This window comes from Cordyceps fumosorosea, assembly GCF_001636725.1.
Source record: "Cordyceps fumosorosea ARSEF 2679 chromosome Unknown scaffold_1, whole genome shotgun sequence".
NCBI lineage: Eukaryota > Fungi > Ascomycota > Sordariomycetes > Hypocreales > Cordycipitaceae > Cordyceps > Cordyceps fumosorosea.
The window spans coordinates 265,181-282,807 of NW_017387301.1; the positions used below are offsets into that span (position 1 = coordinate 265,181).

Genomic DNA, 17,627 nt, shown 5'->3' on the forward strand with positions numbered 1-17,627 from the left:
TCGCTCATAGTGAAGCCCACCATAGCCTTTTACCTCTATACTCCCCCCTTGTCAATATACAGGCCAGCTCAACGCTGCCTGATTCGAATCATGCAAGTGTGACCTTGGCAACTACGCCATGAGAAGTTGACGTGCTCACGGATGAGACGAGGTACTCTCACAGGCATCATAGTCTTTGGGGTCAGACCATGCGGCGAAATGATATTGTTTATGCTTGGGCAAGGAACTTGAGTTTGTATGTGCTTGGGCAAGGAACTTGGGGTTGTGCATGCTTGGTCAAGGATCATGAGGTTGTGTATACTTGGGCAAGGACGTGTGTAGCTTGAGCGGGTATTTATATCCAGGCTTCTCGCCTCACCAAAGCAATCAGTATCCAACACGGACAACTCTGCTACTCTCCTTTCACAACACTCTTTTTGCAACATTCTTTTTACTTGCACAACCGCCTTGCCGGCCAACTGCTATCCACCATGATCAGCATGATGCTCTGGACAGCTCTGTCCTTGTCTGCCGCAACTACGCACGGCGCTGTTGTTCCCCGACAAGACGGGGGTGACTTTGACTTGGCTGGAGTTATCCTACAATCGACTATTGTTCAGCGCCATCTCACGAGCACCAAGAAATTTATGGGCAAGGAGTTTCCTTACTCAGAGGGCCAGATGGAGGCTTCGAAGAACGCCCTTGGGGCCACGTTCAAGGACAACTATGATCACCTTGCGGAAAAGGAGCGCAAGTGCTTGTATGTGCGCAACTCTTTCTCGAAAGAGGCCACACAATCGTTCTTTGACGTCGTCCCCAATGTCGATGCTCCTGACACTATCACTGAGGATAAACCCAAAACGGGAACAATCTCCACATCCAAGGCGATTATCAACACGGAGAGGCACGGATGGAACAAGGAAGAGTCGTCAGAGATCGGCGGCTCGGTCACGGTGGGCGTACAGTCAGGAATCAGCTTTTTCTCTGCTTCTCTCTCGGCCACCATCTTCGGCAACCAGCGCACGGCAGGAGGCAAACACGGCGAGGCCTCCAAGCAGACTGAATATACAGTCACCAACACAGAGCCGTACGAGTGCCCGGAGAATAGCATCTGCCGACACATCACCTGGACGTACACCAGGACTCTCAGGGGAAAATGCTTCACCACCCCCTACTACGATGCCCAGTGCTCCAACAGTCAGCACTCGAAAAACAAGTTTGATCTCGCGCTTTTTGGCCTGTGCTCGCCATCATCCAGGTTCGGTAAGGAGTTCTACACCTTCAACGACACCGCGGTCGATAGCACACTTCAAGGAGAGCTTAACAACAAAATAACCGGGTATGGCCCTGATAACCAGGGGATCAAGATGCCAAAGCCCGAGATCATCGCATCCCGCAAGTTTGAGGAGGACTGCACCTTTACGTACGTGCTGCGCGACAAGAGCGGAAACCCCGTCCGTGCCATGGCAAGCATCATCGAGAGGGACAACAATCCCCTCATCCCGCAGGTCAAGGTGACCAAGGTCCCCAAGGCGGTCAAATGGGTCGCGGCAGAGGACGGAAAGAAGATGTGCGAGCTCGAGAACGGCTGGTACTGGATGCCCGGCGACCAGTGGTACATCCCCCCCGCCGACGAGGATAGCCCTGACGAGTGGGTGCGTCGCGCCGAGTTGCCCGAACCCGTGGACCTCAAGAAGAACTGCCCCAAGAATGGCAAAGTCGCGTCCAAGAGAGCCCTGTCCGGGAGAGCCCTGCCACCCCCCAACAACCTCGGCGAGGATCCCGCCGATGACCTCGTTGAGATGAAGATTATCCAGGACGACATGCCTGCCTTTATCAAGGAGTTGGAAGAGAGTAACAGCGAGGGCTTCGTGGCAAACACTGTTGACGAGAAAGCACAGCTCGTCCGCCGTGAAGGTTGGACTTATTGGAAGACCCATACCTTTGAAAATTGCTTGGGCCAGAGTATTAAGCAGAATGGCAAAGCCTAGGGAGCAAGCACGGCTATTAAGCTATGTAGGTATCTTTAGTGGAAGTTTAGGTACTAAATTATAAAGCGGCTAGTTCTAATACTTCTTTCCCTATGGAATTAAGGTAGGGAACGAGTATTAACTAGAGCTCGCGCTTTAGTTAGTTAACAATTGACTGGATTTAACAGATAAATTACTCTGTTCCGGCTGTACTCATTGCTGTGTTTTATAAGCCTTTCAGCTTTCAACATGCAGCTCTGTCTTCGGGCCATGCGTCAGCACGTGCTACCATATGATATACATGGGAAGGCAAGTTGACGCTGGACCGGGCTCGAAGGTGAGCCTGAGGGGGGTTGGAGGGGGGGTTGGAGGGGGGTTTAGTCGTGCTCATCGTGACAAGATACAACGAGCACCGCATTTGGCCACTGCCGCCGACTGAAAAACAGGTGAAGCAGCGCCAGCCAAGGATGATCCCATTCCCCCAGCCGCCACCGCACGTCTTTGTTACGAGAGGTGGCTACGAAACGACAAACATTACATCAAAGAACCAACCGCTGAATTCTCTTCCCATGGATCAGAACTCTCCATTAACTCTGTCGTGCTTTCACGGACCTCGATCTTTGAGTGGCTATGCTTGTATTAATCTTTGCTTGACGTACATGTGTGCGACTTTGTTCCGTCTTTTTTGATCGCAACCCAATAGAAAGCCCTTCAGACACAAAAAACTGGAGGGACGATTAATTAAAAACTTTCCTCTCTCTTCTCAAAATGGAGGACACTGTCAGGGTGGTGATCAAACTCAGCCATGTTACCGTCCTTGGGGGTTTCCTTGCCGTTTGCTCGTCCCATAATGCTGGTTCCAAAAAGTATAGATTCACGACCCCTGTAACGGGCAAGCCGCTTGAGCGGCGGCTGTGCCGCCGAGCTTCTAGAACCTTCCATTGATCGAAGCTATAGAAGTGCTGTTATGCTCTCATAAAGTTGATTCACTTTCTTTCCTCTTCATCTTGATAGAAAACAGCATAGGAACTAGATAGTTGAATCAACTTACTAGCGGCCTTTCACAACCTAGGGATTCTTGGAAGTGTGAGTAGATGGGGGATTTAGTGGAACTGTCCATACGAGAGAGCTCGCGAGATGTTCGCACGTAGTATTGTTGAAGAACGACACAGATGTAGGCCAGGGGTCCAACGAAGATTAGGAAAAAGGGCGATGCTGCCTCCGTCAGTACTGATACTGCAACGATGCGATCGACTACTTACTCCAGCACACTATTGCAAGCGTGAACAGAATAGACGTCAGGCAGCTCACTGCTTGCGTAAGTGTCCCAATCATCTCGCCATCAATCGTTGACATGTCGCTGCCAAACCTGTTGAGAATCTGTCCAGCTGGGGTCGTCTCAAAAAAGCTCAAAGGTGCTCGGAACATGGCTGCTGCCATGTTGTCGTGCAGTTTCTTGGAGGCACTGATTCGGCAGAAAGCATTGACAACAATCGATGTGGCAGCTCCGCACAGAGCAGACAAGAGTCCGAGTGCTGTGTAAACGGCAATAAACTGGCCTGGCTGGTAATTGCCATCGTACTTGACATTCTTGTCAGTCCAGTATCGTATCCACAACCCACTGCCTGGAAGATGTCAGCAGAGCGTGCAAATACTAGTCGTGGTAAATCCTTACCAATTGCTGCTGCTTGGGATACAACCATGAAACACACCCACGCCGCGAGCTGGAAATGACCACAGGCTGATGTATAAGCCTTGTAGACAGCCATCGTTACCTTTCCTTTCTCAGACGTCTCTAATTTCCCCTAGGCATTATTCGCAGCCGTTGTCATTGACATCGGGAGCCTAGGCATTCCTGATTTTTGGTGTGGCCCCACCCAAGGTGGCCCGAGCTTTGACAGTGAGAACGTGTCAACAGATACGGACCACTAATTACCCAATTAGTTAAACCAGAACAGTTAGGTTTAGCAAGCAGGGTTACGTGATTGGCGACCGCGCGGTAAGGAAGTTAGATGAGATGCGCCTGTTGAACGCGCACACGACGCGACTAAACTTATTCAGTGCAATAAGCTGGGCCACTTAGTTTTTACACATCTGTAGTCTTATGACTATTCACTTTTATTATACAACTATACTAGCGATGTCTGCGATTACAGACAGGCACGTCTACTATGACGATCAGTATAAGGTGATACTTTGCAGGGACTGCCGCACTGCCATCCCGCCTGCGCAATCGATGGCTCGGCACTTACGCAACACACACGGCATTAAGGGACAAGATTTAAAAGAGATCATAGATTATACAGCACTACTCGATATTGCCGACATAAAAAGCATACAGCGACGTCCAGATTATAGTCAACCACACACACTCTTACGCACAGAGATGGGGTTTAGCTGCACTGCATGCCGATACTTGACAATTACGCGCGATGCAGTAACAAGGCATTGGCGCACGTCAGGGCATACCAATTCAGGCGAGAAATGCACCCATGCACTACTGCAAAGCTGGCGGCGGGGCAGAGATACCAGCTACTGGATTGTACAAACCGGAGGGAACCCGACCAACCCGTCTCAGCCAAGCAGAGATCAACCACCTAGCTTGATGGACACTATGATTGAGGAAACGATGTTCGACTTAAATGAAGAAAGGAGACAAAGGCTAGAGACTGGCGACGGGCGGACTGGATTGACGAATGACTCTACGTGGGTGAAGGAGATGAAATGGGCACAGCATTTCAGCGGTAAAAACTTCCGCCAAATACACGAAGCAACGCATTCTATTCGGTCCGCTGGTATGAAGGGGACGAAGAGACAACCGGATGATGAGGCAGCAAAGCAGGAGGCTAAGGCGCTCGACTTACTATGCGAGAGTTTAGATCGCGAGGTGGATCGCTGCAGCTGGCGCGTCAAGGCTGTGCCAAAGGAGGTGCTACAGTATCTCCATGGGATAGAAGCTGGCAAGCCCAATAGCTTACCGTTCAGCTATGATAAGGGAGAACGATCCAGGCAGAAGTACAAAGCTATTGGCTACCGCTATCTTGGGTTCTGCTGGCGGGCACACCAACTAGGGCGAGTACGGGCTAAAGAGGAACTGGGCATGGTGTTCACAGAGGAACAATGGGGCCACATCAGCGATATCGTGGAGGAGATCAGGACCGAACTAGGTCGTTTGTCGAACCCAAGAAACAAAGAACTACTGCCAACAGACGACAGCGGTTACTTGAGCGAGGACAGCAACATCGGTGCGGAGGACGAATACGACGGCCACATGGCAGCTGAGGCTCGCACAAGTCTGGACCAAGCGGTCTTTTGCTTCATGGCGGCGTCCATCAAGTGTAAAGTCGGAGGTACATGGTATAGCAATGCGCTGCTTTGTTTCTGCGCCGCGGCTGGGGTCCATGGAGCGTCCGAGGGTTACCAAGAGGCATGGCTCTATACAGGAACGCTGGCCGCTCTGCAGTGGCTGATTCGACTATTTTTTCTGGAGGACTACTGGCAAGGACGGCCGCTCGCGCTGGACGAGGTGGACGTTGCCGCTATGGAGGGTTTTCGCGAGGAGCATGCACGCTGGATGTGCGTTGGTACATTTACAGTCATGAGCCGAATCATCAACTGGATGGCATATGGCAAGGGACACAGGAACAAGACGGGTGGCACGCCATCGGTTCGCTGGAGCGAGGACGAGTCGACGCTTTACCACAACGGTGACGAGCTCGTAGTAAGCGAGTTCCAGCATATGGCGCGCGACATGATTGTGCAGGCTGACACGATAGCCAACCAACTATTTCGTGGGCAATGGGATGAGCTTAGTCAAAGCATTCTTATGAGCCGGATCAAGGATCACATGGCGAGACGAGGCACCGGGCAGTCGTTTGTGCACGACGACCGCAACCAATGGCTGGAGCCCGGGCCCGGAAAGGTACTACGGGCCATCGAGACGTCCGTCTTTAACCCGACGACCGCCACATGGAAGTACAACAACGTGCACAGATGGCTACAGAGACTGCGTCGATTCCGGGAGCTGCTGTATGCCATATCGCACATATGGGGCGGTCAGCCGGGCCGTGGTCCCGAGGTTGCCACTATGCGGCATTGCGACAGCCAGCAACTCACACGGAATGTATTGGTGCTTGATGGGCAACTGACGTTTATTACGGATCGTGATAAGATGAAGGCCATCCGCGATCACGGGCGAAAAGTGGCCCGGTTCCTACCCGACCCCGCCGGGCGGTTGGTGGTGGCATATATCGCGTGGCTGCTCCCGGCCGAGCAAATGCTACTACGCCGATGTTCGTTGCCGGAGCCGGAAGCAAGCGAGGTCGAGTTTATGTGGCGGCACCGCGCATCCAAGGCATGGGATACCGACCGGCTGAGCAACATACTTGGTCGTCTCACGCAGGAGCATGTCAAACTGCGCATGGGCGTGGCCCGGTACAGAGTCGTCGCGATTGAGTTAGGGCGAAGGGTCCGCGGGCTGGTTATGAAGCAGGTCGAGAGCCAGGCCGGCGAGGCAGACGATGGTGAGGAGCTGGAGATTGACGACTTTACCGGCGAAGTCATCCGCTACCAGGGCGGCTATAACATCGTGTGGGACCTACAGGGCACGCACGGCACGAAGATTGCACGGCAAGGGTACGCGGTCCACATCGGCGTACCAGGTCGGCTACAGCCCGAGCTACTGGCTACGTTCCGAAGCATCAGCCGACTATGGCATCAGTTTTTACGCGAAGGCGGACTCGAGGCAGGGGGCGTACAGCGGCGGCTTGCTGGAGATGATGGCGGGTCCGAGCGGGCATGTAAGCGACGAAGGGTTAGCAAGGACGACAAGGACGGCGAGAACTTCGAAAGGCGGATCGTGCATGGGCTGCAGAGGCTCATGGGGCCGAGTGCGACATGGAAGTCCGCCAAGCAGGCCGAGTGCATGCGTATGATCGCTTCACTGGACGGCGACCGATGCGGGCTGTGCATCCTTCCCACCGGTGCCGGAAAGAGTTTATTGTTTATGATCCCGGCTGTGATGGACGAGGGCGGGACTAGCGTGGTGATTGTGCCGTACACAGCACTCCGGCTTGATCTATATGAGAAGGCCCGAGAGAGGGGGGTGGACGTCATCATGCTGGAGCCGGCCGCCATCGCGGAACAAGAACAAATGCCGCGGACGGCGCGGATGGTCATTGTCAGTGCCGACTCGTGCGAGGTGGAGAGCGTTCGGGCGTATCTGGACATGCTTCACAAAGAAGAGCTGCTTGGGCGCATCTTTATTGACGAGGCGCATGTGGCCATTACAGAAACCACATTCCGGCAGAAACTCGTACAGCTCAACACGGCCGCGCGGTATCGGCGGCCGGTCGTGTTGCTGACGGCGACACTGCCGGTGCGGTTTGAGAAGTGGTTCCATCGCGCTCTGCTGGCCGGGGACGCGGTGACCATCCGCGACGAGGCATTGAAGCTCAACTGCCGGTATGAGGTGGAGATGGTGAAGCCAGGCACAGCTACCGTCGACGATCGAGTGGTCCAGCTCGTGTCGGGGATCAGCAGCACCATGGTCAGCGGCCAGCGGGGTGTGGTCTACTGCCGTTCGATCGACCAGTGCAAGGCAGTGGCCGAGGCGATCGGGTGCCCAGCACACCATGGTGGCATGGTGGCGGAGGAGCAGGCGAGTGCCCGGGTCGGGTGGGCTTCCGGGAAGGGTCATCGCTGGATCGCCGCCACGACGGGACTGGGGACAGGCATCGACATCGAGGGGATCGTATCCGTCATCCACGCCGGACTGCCGTACGGGATTGTCGACTTTATCCAGCAGACGGGGCGAGGGGCTCGACGCAACGGCGAAACCGCCAGCACCATAAAGAACAAGGAATGCTTGCCACCTTGGCTGCACACCGCCGCTTGGAAACGAGCCTTATATTAGCCTGCCCGCCTATTTACTCTTTTCTTCACACTTTGTTTGGTGGTCTCGGTGGTGCTTCCAGCGCGGCCGACGCGGAATCAGAGGCTGCCCATTCGAGAGAAGGATTAGAGTGGCCCATTCGACCTGGTAATCAAGGTTAGTCCATTCAAAGATGGGATTAGCGGTGGTTTATTCGTACTCACCCTGACAGTAGCAGAACAGAGGCGTAGCCGTAGGCGCGGGCTTTAATCGCACCATCAGCGCAGCATCTCTTCAACATTGGTGGCCGCTGAGAATCAAATGGGGTGATTTTATCGAGAATCGCCAACTTGCGGGCCTGACTGAACTACCGACATGTCCAGAACAAGAAAAGGACACTTGCAGGATTTTGCATCTGAGGGCAAATGGTACGGTGTTTGGAGTATTCAATAGCAAGCTTTTTTCACGACCCCCGAGCTCCAATGAAAGGTTTTATTCACTGGCAACGGGGCGGTGAAGGGCAAACAATGCACGCACATTAACTCAACAACTGCAAACGGGGCTGGCAGCTGGCAGAGTCGGGGGTTGTGTGTAGACGCAGTTACTGGTACGTGTTTATATGTTTATATGCGCGCGTAGAAATCCACACTCTTTCGAATTTTTTCACATCCTTTTAAAATTTACATCCTATACAATCCTCGAACTTCAAATCTTCATATACAATACCTTTTTTACGTATGCCATGCCTGACCCGCGCCCAGAAGAAACCAGCGAAGCGTGGAAGCAACCGGGCGACCGGCCACGTCGGCAGGCGAGCGGCTCCTGCACCAGCCCCCCGCCGCGCGAGATGACAGACACCCATACTACGAGGATGGAAACAACTTTCATCCGCCACTGAACGAGTTGGGCCCTTGTGAGTTTAATGTGTCCCGCGCTGTGTTAATGGTTGGACTAACGCAGAACTCACAGCTGGGCATGCACAACCTCTCGACTACGGCAACCACTCAATTACAGCAACCACTCGAGAACAGCAACCACTCGACTACGGCAACCCGGCCCCCCCCCCCCCACCAGTGAGTCTGCCTCCCGTCTGTCTCACATGAGTGTACTACTAACACAAGTATAAGAGCCTTTACGCCGGGAAGCAGCAATCATTTAACAGCAAACACGATGCGATACAGGCCGGAAACGGCTCCAACGATGGCCACGCCAGAACGTCGGCAGTTCACGTATCCATTTTCGCACCAGAGGAGTGACTCTGGTGCTTCGTCTGGATGTATGCCAACTCGTCACTTTGAAACAATTCTCTGAGCATGTGTACTAACACTTTCTCTAGATATGACTCCAGACCTTGACGTGAGGAGCAACCTCAAGCTAGTTCTCCAACGGACGTTCCTTGAGCCAGCACCAAGTATGCCCACGACATTTCTCTTGCACCAACTACACCTTTGAATAAGCTGCAAGTGAGGCAGCCGCAACCCCGCTTCGCTTTGTCGGCCGCCGCTCGCACAGCCGCTCGCCGTGCTTTTGGATCGAATCACCGCTCCTGCTGTCGCTCCCGTCGCCCCCGTCGCTGCACCTGGGCTGCCCGGCTCAGCAGCTATCTCTCACCATTCAATCGCAGACGAAAAAGCTGCGCGTGGTGCTGAGATCGTTGTGCTCGTTGCGGGGGAAGGCAGTGAAGCTGTGCAGCTTCTTAACCTTCAATTAACAGCGACTTACCTGAAGGACTTCCCCAAGGAGCTACCGTCGCGGCCGTGGTACCTCAGCCTAGCTGGGAGGGTGTTGAGAGAGGCTGCTGCTGAGTGCTGGGTGTCCGACGACTTTACTCCCATCGACAAGCTGGAGTTCATGCTTGCGGGGGATCGGTACCTGCATGTTGTTGCTGGCAGGGCGAACATCTCCAACCTGCCGCTGACTCGCATGCTGGGGGACCCAAACAGCAACCCACCAGCCATGTGGGCACAAAAAATACGTGTTAAAGTGTTCAGAGCCAGCGTATGAGCAGACAAGGCTTTGTTCAGCTTCATACGCCAGCTGAGAAGGAGGTTTTCAATAACATCGCGCCATTTGAATATAAATGCTCCGGCTCAGAACGAGATTCTTGGTAACATCGTGTCAATTGAGTATAATACCGGATCAGAAGGAGATTCTTGGTAACATCGTGTCAGTTGAATATAATACTCCGGCTCAGAAGGAGATTCTTGGCAACATCCTGTCATTGAACATACGCGATGCGCGCATGCGGCGCGCGCCCATCACGAACACACCTCTGGTACTTTACTAACTGTCTGCTAACATACTAACCTACATTCTACTTTTTCCTTCACCCTCGCGAAGTCTTGGTGAAACGTCATGGCGGACCTTCTTCCGGGAAGGTTGCTGATTCGAATCCAGCCGAGGGAACCAGCGCCCTGGGCCAGCGCATAAAGCGGCATCCGACACAGTACATCCTATCTCCTCCGCTTTGAGTGCGAAAAATCGTTTGAATTCATCTCAATGCTTTACTCAGTCGCGCCGAAACATCAGGCTCATGACTATCCCAAGCCTCAACGGCAACTTGGTCGACACGCCGGCGACGACTGTGGACTGGACCATGGTCTAGGTAAGAGATAAGTGATCCTGCTTGATAGTATCGCGGCTGAGGTTTTCTTTTCTCGCATGTTTTGAGGTTTTCTGAGAGCCCTTTGGGCAGTGTTGCGGGGGGCGCTGTTGCTGTTGAGCTTGAAAAGGCACATTTGATGATTAATGATGATGAAGCGTCTCTCAGAAAAATAGCATGTGTAGCAATTTAACAGCTCTAGTGTAGGACTGCCATTAAATACTCATTCTTCAAAACTGATGATGTCCTGTTGACTGACCGGCTAGGCGCTGGCTAGTCGGGATCATGGACTTGTACCTGTAATAAAAATGTTGCCTCAGGAGTCAGGATAGACAGGCACCAGCACTGACCCTGGTGTGTACCTGTAAAATGAGACCGGAGGGGGATTATCGTTGTCGCGGCAGCGGTTTTCTCGGGCAAAACCGCGCAGTTCCCCCTGATTGGGTGGCTTGTCAGCACTGCTCCACAGTCTCCCTCACAGACTCTGCTCTGTCCTCCCGAAAATCTCCATTCGCTCTCCCGCAAAGGCAGCACTGCATCTCTCAATCTCCCCTCTCCCCAATTGCACGTTGCTGCAATTGCTTCTCTTTCACCTTAGACTCCAATTCCCTCCCTCAGCATGTTCCGCAACGCCCTCCGTCAGTCGACGCGCGCTGTCGGCGCCGTCAGTGCCGCCAGCCGAGTCTCCGTTGTGAGTGTCTCCTCAGCCCCCCCGACCCGACCGAGCAAGCCATCGAATTCGACGCAAAACAGCATGCTTCATCAGAAAAATGCTTTGACGACCCAATTGGATTGCTACACCACCGGGATACACGCGCGGAAAGCTTTTTCGAGCTGTCTCACCGGTTTTCGAGCTTCTCCGAGGTTGCTCCTTGGACCTTCGGCTAACTTGTTTTTTTCCTACTAGCGAAATGCCGCACCCGCCGTTGCCTCGATCCAGGCCCGTACCTACGCCGAAGCCAAGGCCTCTCCCACCGAGGTCTCTTCCATTCTCGAGCAGCGTATTCGTGGTGTTCAGGAGGAGAGCAACCTTGCTGAGACTGGCCGTGTCCTCTCTGTCGGGTATGTGGAGAAGAATGACTGCTGCACACGGAGGAGTCGCGAGGACCCGAACCAGCCCCGACTTCTTACCACTGCGCAACAGCTATTGGAGTGCAACAGAACAGAACATGTACTAACCAGCCCCCCACAGTGATGGTATCGCCCGTGTTCACGGCATGGCCAACGTCCAGGCTGAGGAGCTTGTCGAGTAAGCCACGCCCTGGATCCCCTGGACCTAATCCGAAGCCAAGCTAACCCAGTCATTATTAAAGGTTCTCTTCTGGTGTCAAGGGCATGTGCATGAACCTGGAGGCTGGTCAGGTCGGTGTCGTCCTGTTCGGTTCCGACCGTCTCGTCAAGGAGGGTGAGACCGTCAAGCGTACCGGCCAAATTGTGAGTATACACTACAGATGGACATGCATGTTGGCACAGCTAGCTAATGATAATTTAGGTCGATGTCCCCGTCGGCCCTGAAATGCTTGGTCGTGTCATTGACGCTCTCGGCAACCCCATTGACGGCAAGGGCCCCATCAATGCCAAGGAGAGACGCCGTGCTCAGCTCAAGGCCCCCGGTATTCTTCCTCGCAAGTCCGTCAACGAGCCTGTCCAAACTGGCATGAAGTCCATTGACGCCATGGTTCCCGTCGGTCGTGGTCAGCGTGAGCTGATCATTGGTGATCGTCAGACTGGCAAGACCGCTGTCGGCCTCGACACCATTCTCAACCAGAAGCGCTGGAACGACGGCGCTGATGAGAAGAAGAAGCTCTACTGCGTCTACGTCGCCGTCGGCCAGAAGCGTTCTACTGTTGCTCAGTTCGTCAAGACCCTGGAGGAAAACGATGCCATGAAGTACTCCGTCGTCGTCGCTGCCACCGCTTCCGAAGCCGCGCCTCTGCAGTACATCGCCCCTTTCACTGGAGCGGCTGTCGGGGAGTGGTTCCGTGATAACTCTAAGCACTCCCTTGTCATTTACGACGATCTGTCGAAGCAGGCCGTTGCTTACCGTCAGATGTCTCTCCTGCTCCGTCGTCCTCCCGGCCGTGAGGCTTACCCCGGTGACGTTTTCTACCTGCACTCTCGTCTGCTCGAGCGTGCTGCCAAGCTCAACGAGAAGCACGGTGGCGGCTCCATGACTGCCCTGCCCATCATTGAGACCCAGGGTGGTGATGTCTCTGCTTATATTCCCACCAACGTCATTTCCATTACCGACGGCCAGATCTTCCTTGAGTCCGAGCTCTTCTACAAGGGTATCCGTCCCGCCATCAACGTCGGTCTTTCCGTCTCTCGTGTCGGTTCCGCTGCCCAGCTCAAGGCCATGAAGCAGGTCGCTGGTTCCCTGAAGCTCTACCTGGCCCAGTACCGTGAGGTCGCCGCTTTCGCCCAGTTCGGTTCCGACCTGGATGCCGCCACCAAGCAGGTTCTGGCCCGTGGTGAGCGTCTGACCGAGCTCCTCAAGCAGAAGCAGTACTCGCCCATGGCTGTCAACGAGATGGTTCCTCTCATCTTCGCTGGTGTCAACGGTTACCTGGACAACGTCCCCGTCGACCGCATTCTGCAGTGGGAGTCGGACTACCTTGCTCACCTAAAGACGAACGAGCCTGAGCTCCTGGCCACTATCGAGAAGGAGGGTGCCATCAGCAAGGAGCTCGAGGCCAAGCTGAAGGATGTCACGCCGGCCTTCATCAAGAGCTTCCTTAACTAAGTCATAATACGGAGAAGCTTCTGTGCAGATTAGAGACAGGGCTGTTGGGATGTTGCTGTCTATACCGAAATCTTTGTAGTCTTTGTTTCTCTCTAGCGGAGGAATAACCGAGGGGGTTGCCTCTGACGGAGCGATGTGGGTGAAAAGAGGGAATTCGCCAGACATGCTGCCACTTGTAAAATAGAGCCCAGAACTCAATTAACGCCCTCGATTCCTTTTGTTCTTTTTAAAATACTCTCTTAAAATACCTGCCTGTGGACTAACAAACCTGGTGGTGACCGTTTCGAGGTGTTTGAAGGCGAGAAGCGGAATTGCAGGTGCCATACAGTCTGCCCTGCTGCCAGCTACCAGCTGCCAGCTGCGCGGCGCCCGCCAATTCCAATTCTACCTCTCTCACCTTCATACAATTTTCTGGGTAACCAGTAGCTCAAAAGAATAGAAGAATGCACCTGGCTGTTGTTGGCCCTCAGTGACGACGACGCACAACTGCGGACCCAATGCCGAGCTATCAAGTCCCATCAACATGACAGGCACGCTACGTCACTCTTGTCCAACAAACGCCAGAGTGGGAGCCCGGAAGCAACCACAATCGCTCAAACGCCCTCGCATTGATCAGAAATATACTTGCAATTGTCTAGATATCGCAGCTGATTAATTAAGACGGGACCAAAACCCGCAGTTCCGCGCAGCCGAGACCACTAGACGACATGCCGGATCATACTTCCAGCCCAAACATGTCGGCCACTACCACTGCTGTGCTCTCAAAAGTAAGGCGCATGATTCCGCCAATGCTTGAGACATTCCACAAAGGTAAGGACTTGATGAACTGGTCCAATTTGCGGCTCGCACGGCGGCTTTGACTGATGAATCTTGCGCGCCATTTCTAGGACAACTCGGCCGCGTTGCTGTCATCGGCGGCAGCCAGGACTACACCGGGGCTCCGTATTTTTCGGCCATGGCCAGCGCAAGGCTAGGCTGTGACTTGGTATTTCTCCTTCTTGGATGAATTCTGAGCTGGATTGTCTGTTTTGTTAACGCCCGGATAATGTCTAGTCGCATGTCATCTGCACGCCAGCCGCAGCTGCCGTGGTCAAGACATATTCTCCCAACCTGATGGTTCACCCTTTGATGCGACAGGGCCCATCCGATGCCGCGGAATCGGGTGCCGCACAGGAGTCATCCGCCAGTCCGGACAAGATTGCGGCTCCAATCATCGACATGCTTGCTCGCCTCCATGTTCTCGTCATCGGCCCCGGCCTCGGCCGTGATCCGCTGATGCAAGATACCGTGGAACGAGTTATCCGTGCGGCGAAAGACAAGAAGATCCCGATGGTTCTCGATGCGGATGCCCTCCAGCTCGTTCAAAAGGACGCGAACCTCATCAAAGGCTACACCGAAGCCGTGCTGACACCGAACGTGGTCGAGTTCGATCGACTCTGGAAGGCGGTAGGAGTTGAAAGTAGCGAAAGCGAGAGCGAAACGCACAGAGTAGAAGCTCTATCCAACGCCCTCGGAGGTGTTACCATTATACAAAAGGGGAAGCAGGACCACATCTCGAACGGCAAGGTTACATTGACTGTTGATCTCGAAGGTGGCAGGAAGCGAAGTGGTGGCCAGGGCGATACGCTCACGGGAAGCGTTGCAACGTTTCTTGCCTGGAGGAGAGCATACGTTGACAAGCTCTGGGACGATCCGGAGACACCTCGCTTGGGCCAGGAGGAAATGGTCGGGCTGGCAGCGTTTGGTGGCAGCGCCATCACAAGAGTGGGTGATATATTTTCTCGGCTTGTTCTACGGCGGCCCGGCTTGCTAATTCGCCCTATAGGAATGCTCCCGAATCGCCTTTTTGAAACGCGGGAGGAGCCTACAAGCAAGTGATCTCACGGACGAGATTCACAACGCCTTCATTGGTCTCTTTGGCGAGGTCGACGAGAATGACAGCACTTCCAAGCTCTAATCTAGGCCGAATTTGGTCGCAACATATGAATGGCTTGTTCTACGCTATAACTTCTCAGGAATGAATCATCGGATCTCGCTTGATATCCAACAATTGACGCACCACTCTAGCCTGTCCATGAATCGCCATGTCCTATTTTGTCCTATTGTGCACAGATTTGGCGCCCTGATTTTGCCAGAAGGATTCGCATGCGCTATTTTCTGTATGACAATCTGCTCACTTCTTTGTTTGACCTGTCAGTTCTGCATGGTGCCCTTGCTATCACATTACTACCGCGAGGCTTGAGACACAGCATAGCAGAGTTGTAAATGACCTGCATTCTGTGTCATGCATGCATGATCTGCTGCTATCAGTTTTGTCTTGCCATCCAACTATTGAGTAGCCCGAAAGCAAGAGAATTTGGGAAACATGCAGGTACCAATAAAAGCAGCGGCAAGTATTACGGACGCCACCTAATCCAGTGATTCAGCCTCACCGGTGCAGGGAAAAAGCTGTCGGCCCCCCAGCTATTAATGGAAATGGACTTCTATATCACGGGGCCTTTGCGGGCCGGGCTGAATTACCGACATTTTCAGCACTCTGCATGATATATACAACCAAGACAAAAAGGTGAGGCTTGCAGGAAATAAGGCACCAAAACAGGACGTCAACGCGGGTCGGCGCGGGTACCTGAACTAGGATCTGCGGCGCGGTTGGGCTGCGATGACGCGCGCCTTGGTGCATTATGCATATCCGAAATCCGTCGCTCCCTTGTGTATGCAGCGCTGAATGCAAGCCTCTCCGCCCTGCTGCACGCTGAATCAAGCTTCATGCACGTCCTGGGATGGACAGGCAGCGGGAGCCGGATGAGGAAGATGCATGTGCTCAGCGCAGCAAGGTACGGACACACCAGTCCGAATAACAAAAAAAAAACAGAGAGAGAGCAGGCCTTTCTGCTGACAGAACTGAAACTTGCATCTGACTGCCTTCGTGTGCCATACTCTTTCTGTTCCCTTTGCGACTTGCTCTCTCTCAGCTTCTATCATTTTGGATTGGGGTGGTCTGCAAGGGTGTTGGGCAGCTACATGCCAGCCCAGCTTTCATGCCGTTCCCGATTCTGCTGCGCGCAAAAAAGAAAGCAACATTTGCTGCATGCTCACCGGCCTATGGGCTGTGATAACAATGCCTGACAGACAGACAGTATTGGAAATGTTGGATTGTATGTCTTTGATGATGCAGAGAGCGGTTGTCCACGCGCGGCATGCTGACGAAAAGGGAAATAACTCTGAGGATGCGGTATTGGCGAACCGGCAAACCACAACGGAAAGAGGAAAAGAAAAACGAACATGTTTGATTTTTATTTTCCTCTTGGGTAGCACATGTCCCACGAACCGGGTCGGACGGGGGGCTACACGACATGCTGCCAACGTTACTCCCCAGAGCAAATCACAATCAGTTCTCTGCATACTGCACGCAACTGGCCGGCTCACAAAATACAAGCGAGGCCCAGCCACACAAGTCATCTCCAACGCGGAAAGCCCTCCGCGCAGCGGTGGCGGTCAAGGACTTACTTGGTACGAATAGGCAATCTGTACTGGGATCTCGGTTCTGGCCGATGTCTGTGGTTGAACGGATACAGATTACTGGGAGAGGGGAGCCACGCGCGCCGCCCCCAAGACTGATCCCAAGTAGCAGACAATAATGACCGGGGTGCGAGCTTCCCGAAAATAGGACAAGAAACCGGCAAGTTTCCTCCCCTCCCCCTCAAAAGGAAGCAGACTAGAACAATTGGTCTCATTCTGTTCGCCGGGGGCACTTTTTCTGCCTGCCGCAGACTTTTGTCTCGCGCTCTTCTTACTTGCAACTTTTACAAGTAAGCCACCTTTGTGACTCACTCTGTCCTTGGGTACAGGGGCAGCCTTAAACATCCGGTTCTGTCCGTCCTCGTGGAGAGAGAAAGTCGTGTGTTCACAGATGTGAGAGCAATCTTTTTGAACCCCAGACGTCTCTTTGTCTGAAAAGTTTCGGCCCGGCCCGAAAATGTACGGGCTCTGACTGGAGGATGAACGAGCACTCTACTCGGTAATATCAGACAATCACACTTGGCAAAAGTAGACCGGGGGCATTGCACAATCTTACTGGCTCTGCGGCTACCCGTAAAGAAAATAAAGCGACATTTTGGGTAGTCAATGCCTTCAAAGCAGAAGAAATCCGTCTTGTTGCAGGGAAGTGGTTGGGGGTTCCCTCTTCAAGTGACGAAGTGGTCTGTTTTTAGGTGCAGGTCTCACACATCCCGGGGGAGGTGACGAAAAAGGAAGTCCTTTTTTTGTTTCTGAACATGGGTTTGAACAAGGGAGATTGGCCTCTCCCCGCGTCTGCTCCCCGCTGTTGTCGAAAAAGCAGTCAAACGAGTTGCGTCATTACTAGACGTCCCTGCTGCCCTTCCCGCCAGGCACCTCGTTCTGTCTCGGCACGCCAATAATAACAATTTTTTAATGTTTCTGAGGAAGCAGAGACAGCATTGG

The 17,627-nt window shown here is 53.5% G+C and overlaps 6 protein-coding genes across 6 annotated transcripts; 5 read left to right on the plus strand and 1 right to left on the minus strand.

The window, feature by feature from the left end:
- Nucleotides 1-470: 470 nt before the first annotated feature.
- On the plus strand, nt 471-1,970 carry ISF_00083 (hypothetical protein; the record flags this gene model as incomplete). Its single annotated transcript, XM_018843690.1, has 1 exon — nt 471-1,970. One exon carries the CDS (start codon nt 471-473, stop codon nt 1,968-1,970), a length of 1,500 nt encoding a protein of 499 aa, XP_018708140.1.
- Nucleotides 1,971-3,203: 1,233 nt separating this feature from the next.
- Nucleotides 3,204-3,718, minus strand: ISF_00084 (multidrug resistance-associated protein 1; the record flags this gene model as incomplete). The annotated part of the gene is made up of 2 exons (XM_018843691.1): nt 3,204-3,574; nt 3,625-3,718. The coding sequence occupies 2 exons, from the start codon at nt 3,716-3,718 to the stop codon at nt 3,204-3,206; spliced, it is 465 nt and encodes a 154-aa protein (XP_018708141.1).
- Nucleotides 3,719-4,563: 845 nt separating this feature from the next.
- ISF_00085 (recQ family helicase) lies at nt 4,564-7,863 on the plus strand (the record flags this gene model as incomplete). The annotated part of the gene is made up of 1 exon (XM_018843692.1): nt 4,564-7,863. The coding sequence occupies one exon, from the start codon at nt 4,564-4,566 to the stop codon at nt 7,861-7,863; it is 3,300 nt and encodes a 1,099-aa protein (XP_018708142.1).
- A 1,158-nt stretch (nt 7,864-9,021) lies between these two features.
- On the plus strand, nt 9,022-9,825 carry ISF_00086 (hypothetical protein; the record flags this gene model as incomplete). The annotated part of the gene is made up of 4 exons (XM_018843693.1): nt 9,022-9,097; nt 9,158-9,232; nt 9,294-9,463; nt 9,550-9,825. The coding sequence occupies 4 exons, from the start codon at nt 9,022-9,024 to the stop codon at nt 9,823-9,825; spliced, it is 597 nt and encodes a 198-aa protein (XP_018708143.1).
- Nucleotides 9,826-11,042: 1,217 nt separating this feature from the next.
- On the plus strand, nt 11,043-13,166 carry ISF_00087 (ATPase, F1 complex, alpha subunit; the record flags this gene model as incomplete). The annotated part of the gene is made up of 5 exons (XM_018843694.1): nt 11,043-11,114; nt 11,331-11,485; nt 11,616-11,672; nt 11,737-11,857; nt 11,916-13,166. The coding sequence occupies 5 exons, from the start codon at nt 11,043-11,045 to the stop codon at nt 13,164-13,166; spliced, it is 1,656 nt and encodes a 551-aa protein (XP_018708144.1).
- A 734-nt stretch (nt 13,167-13,900) lies between these two features.
- On the plus strand, nt 13,901-15,123 carry ISF_00088 (YjeF domain containing protein; the record flags this gene model as incomplete). The annotated part of the gene is made up of 4 exons (XM_018843695.1): nt 13,901-13,976; nt 14,054-14,151; nt 14,220-14,930; nt 14,992-15,123. 4 exons carry the CDS (start codon nt 13,901-13,903, stop codon nt 15,121-15,123), a joined length of 1,017 nt encoding a protein of 338 aa, XP_018708145.1.
- Nucleotides 15,124-17,627: the final 2,504 nt, after the last annotated feature.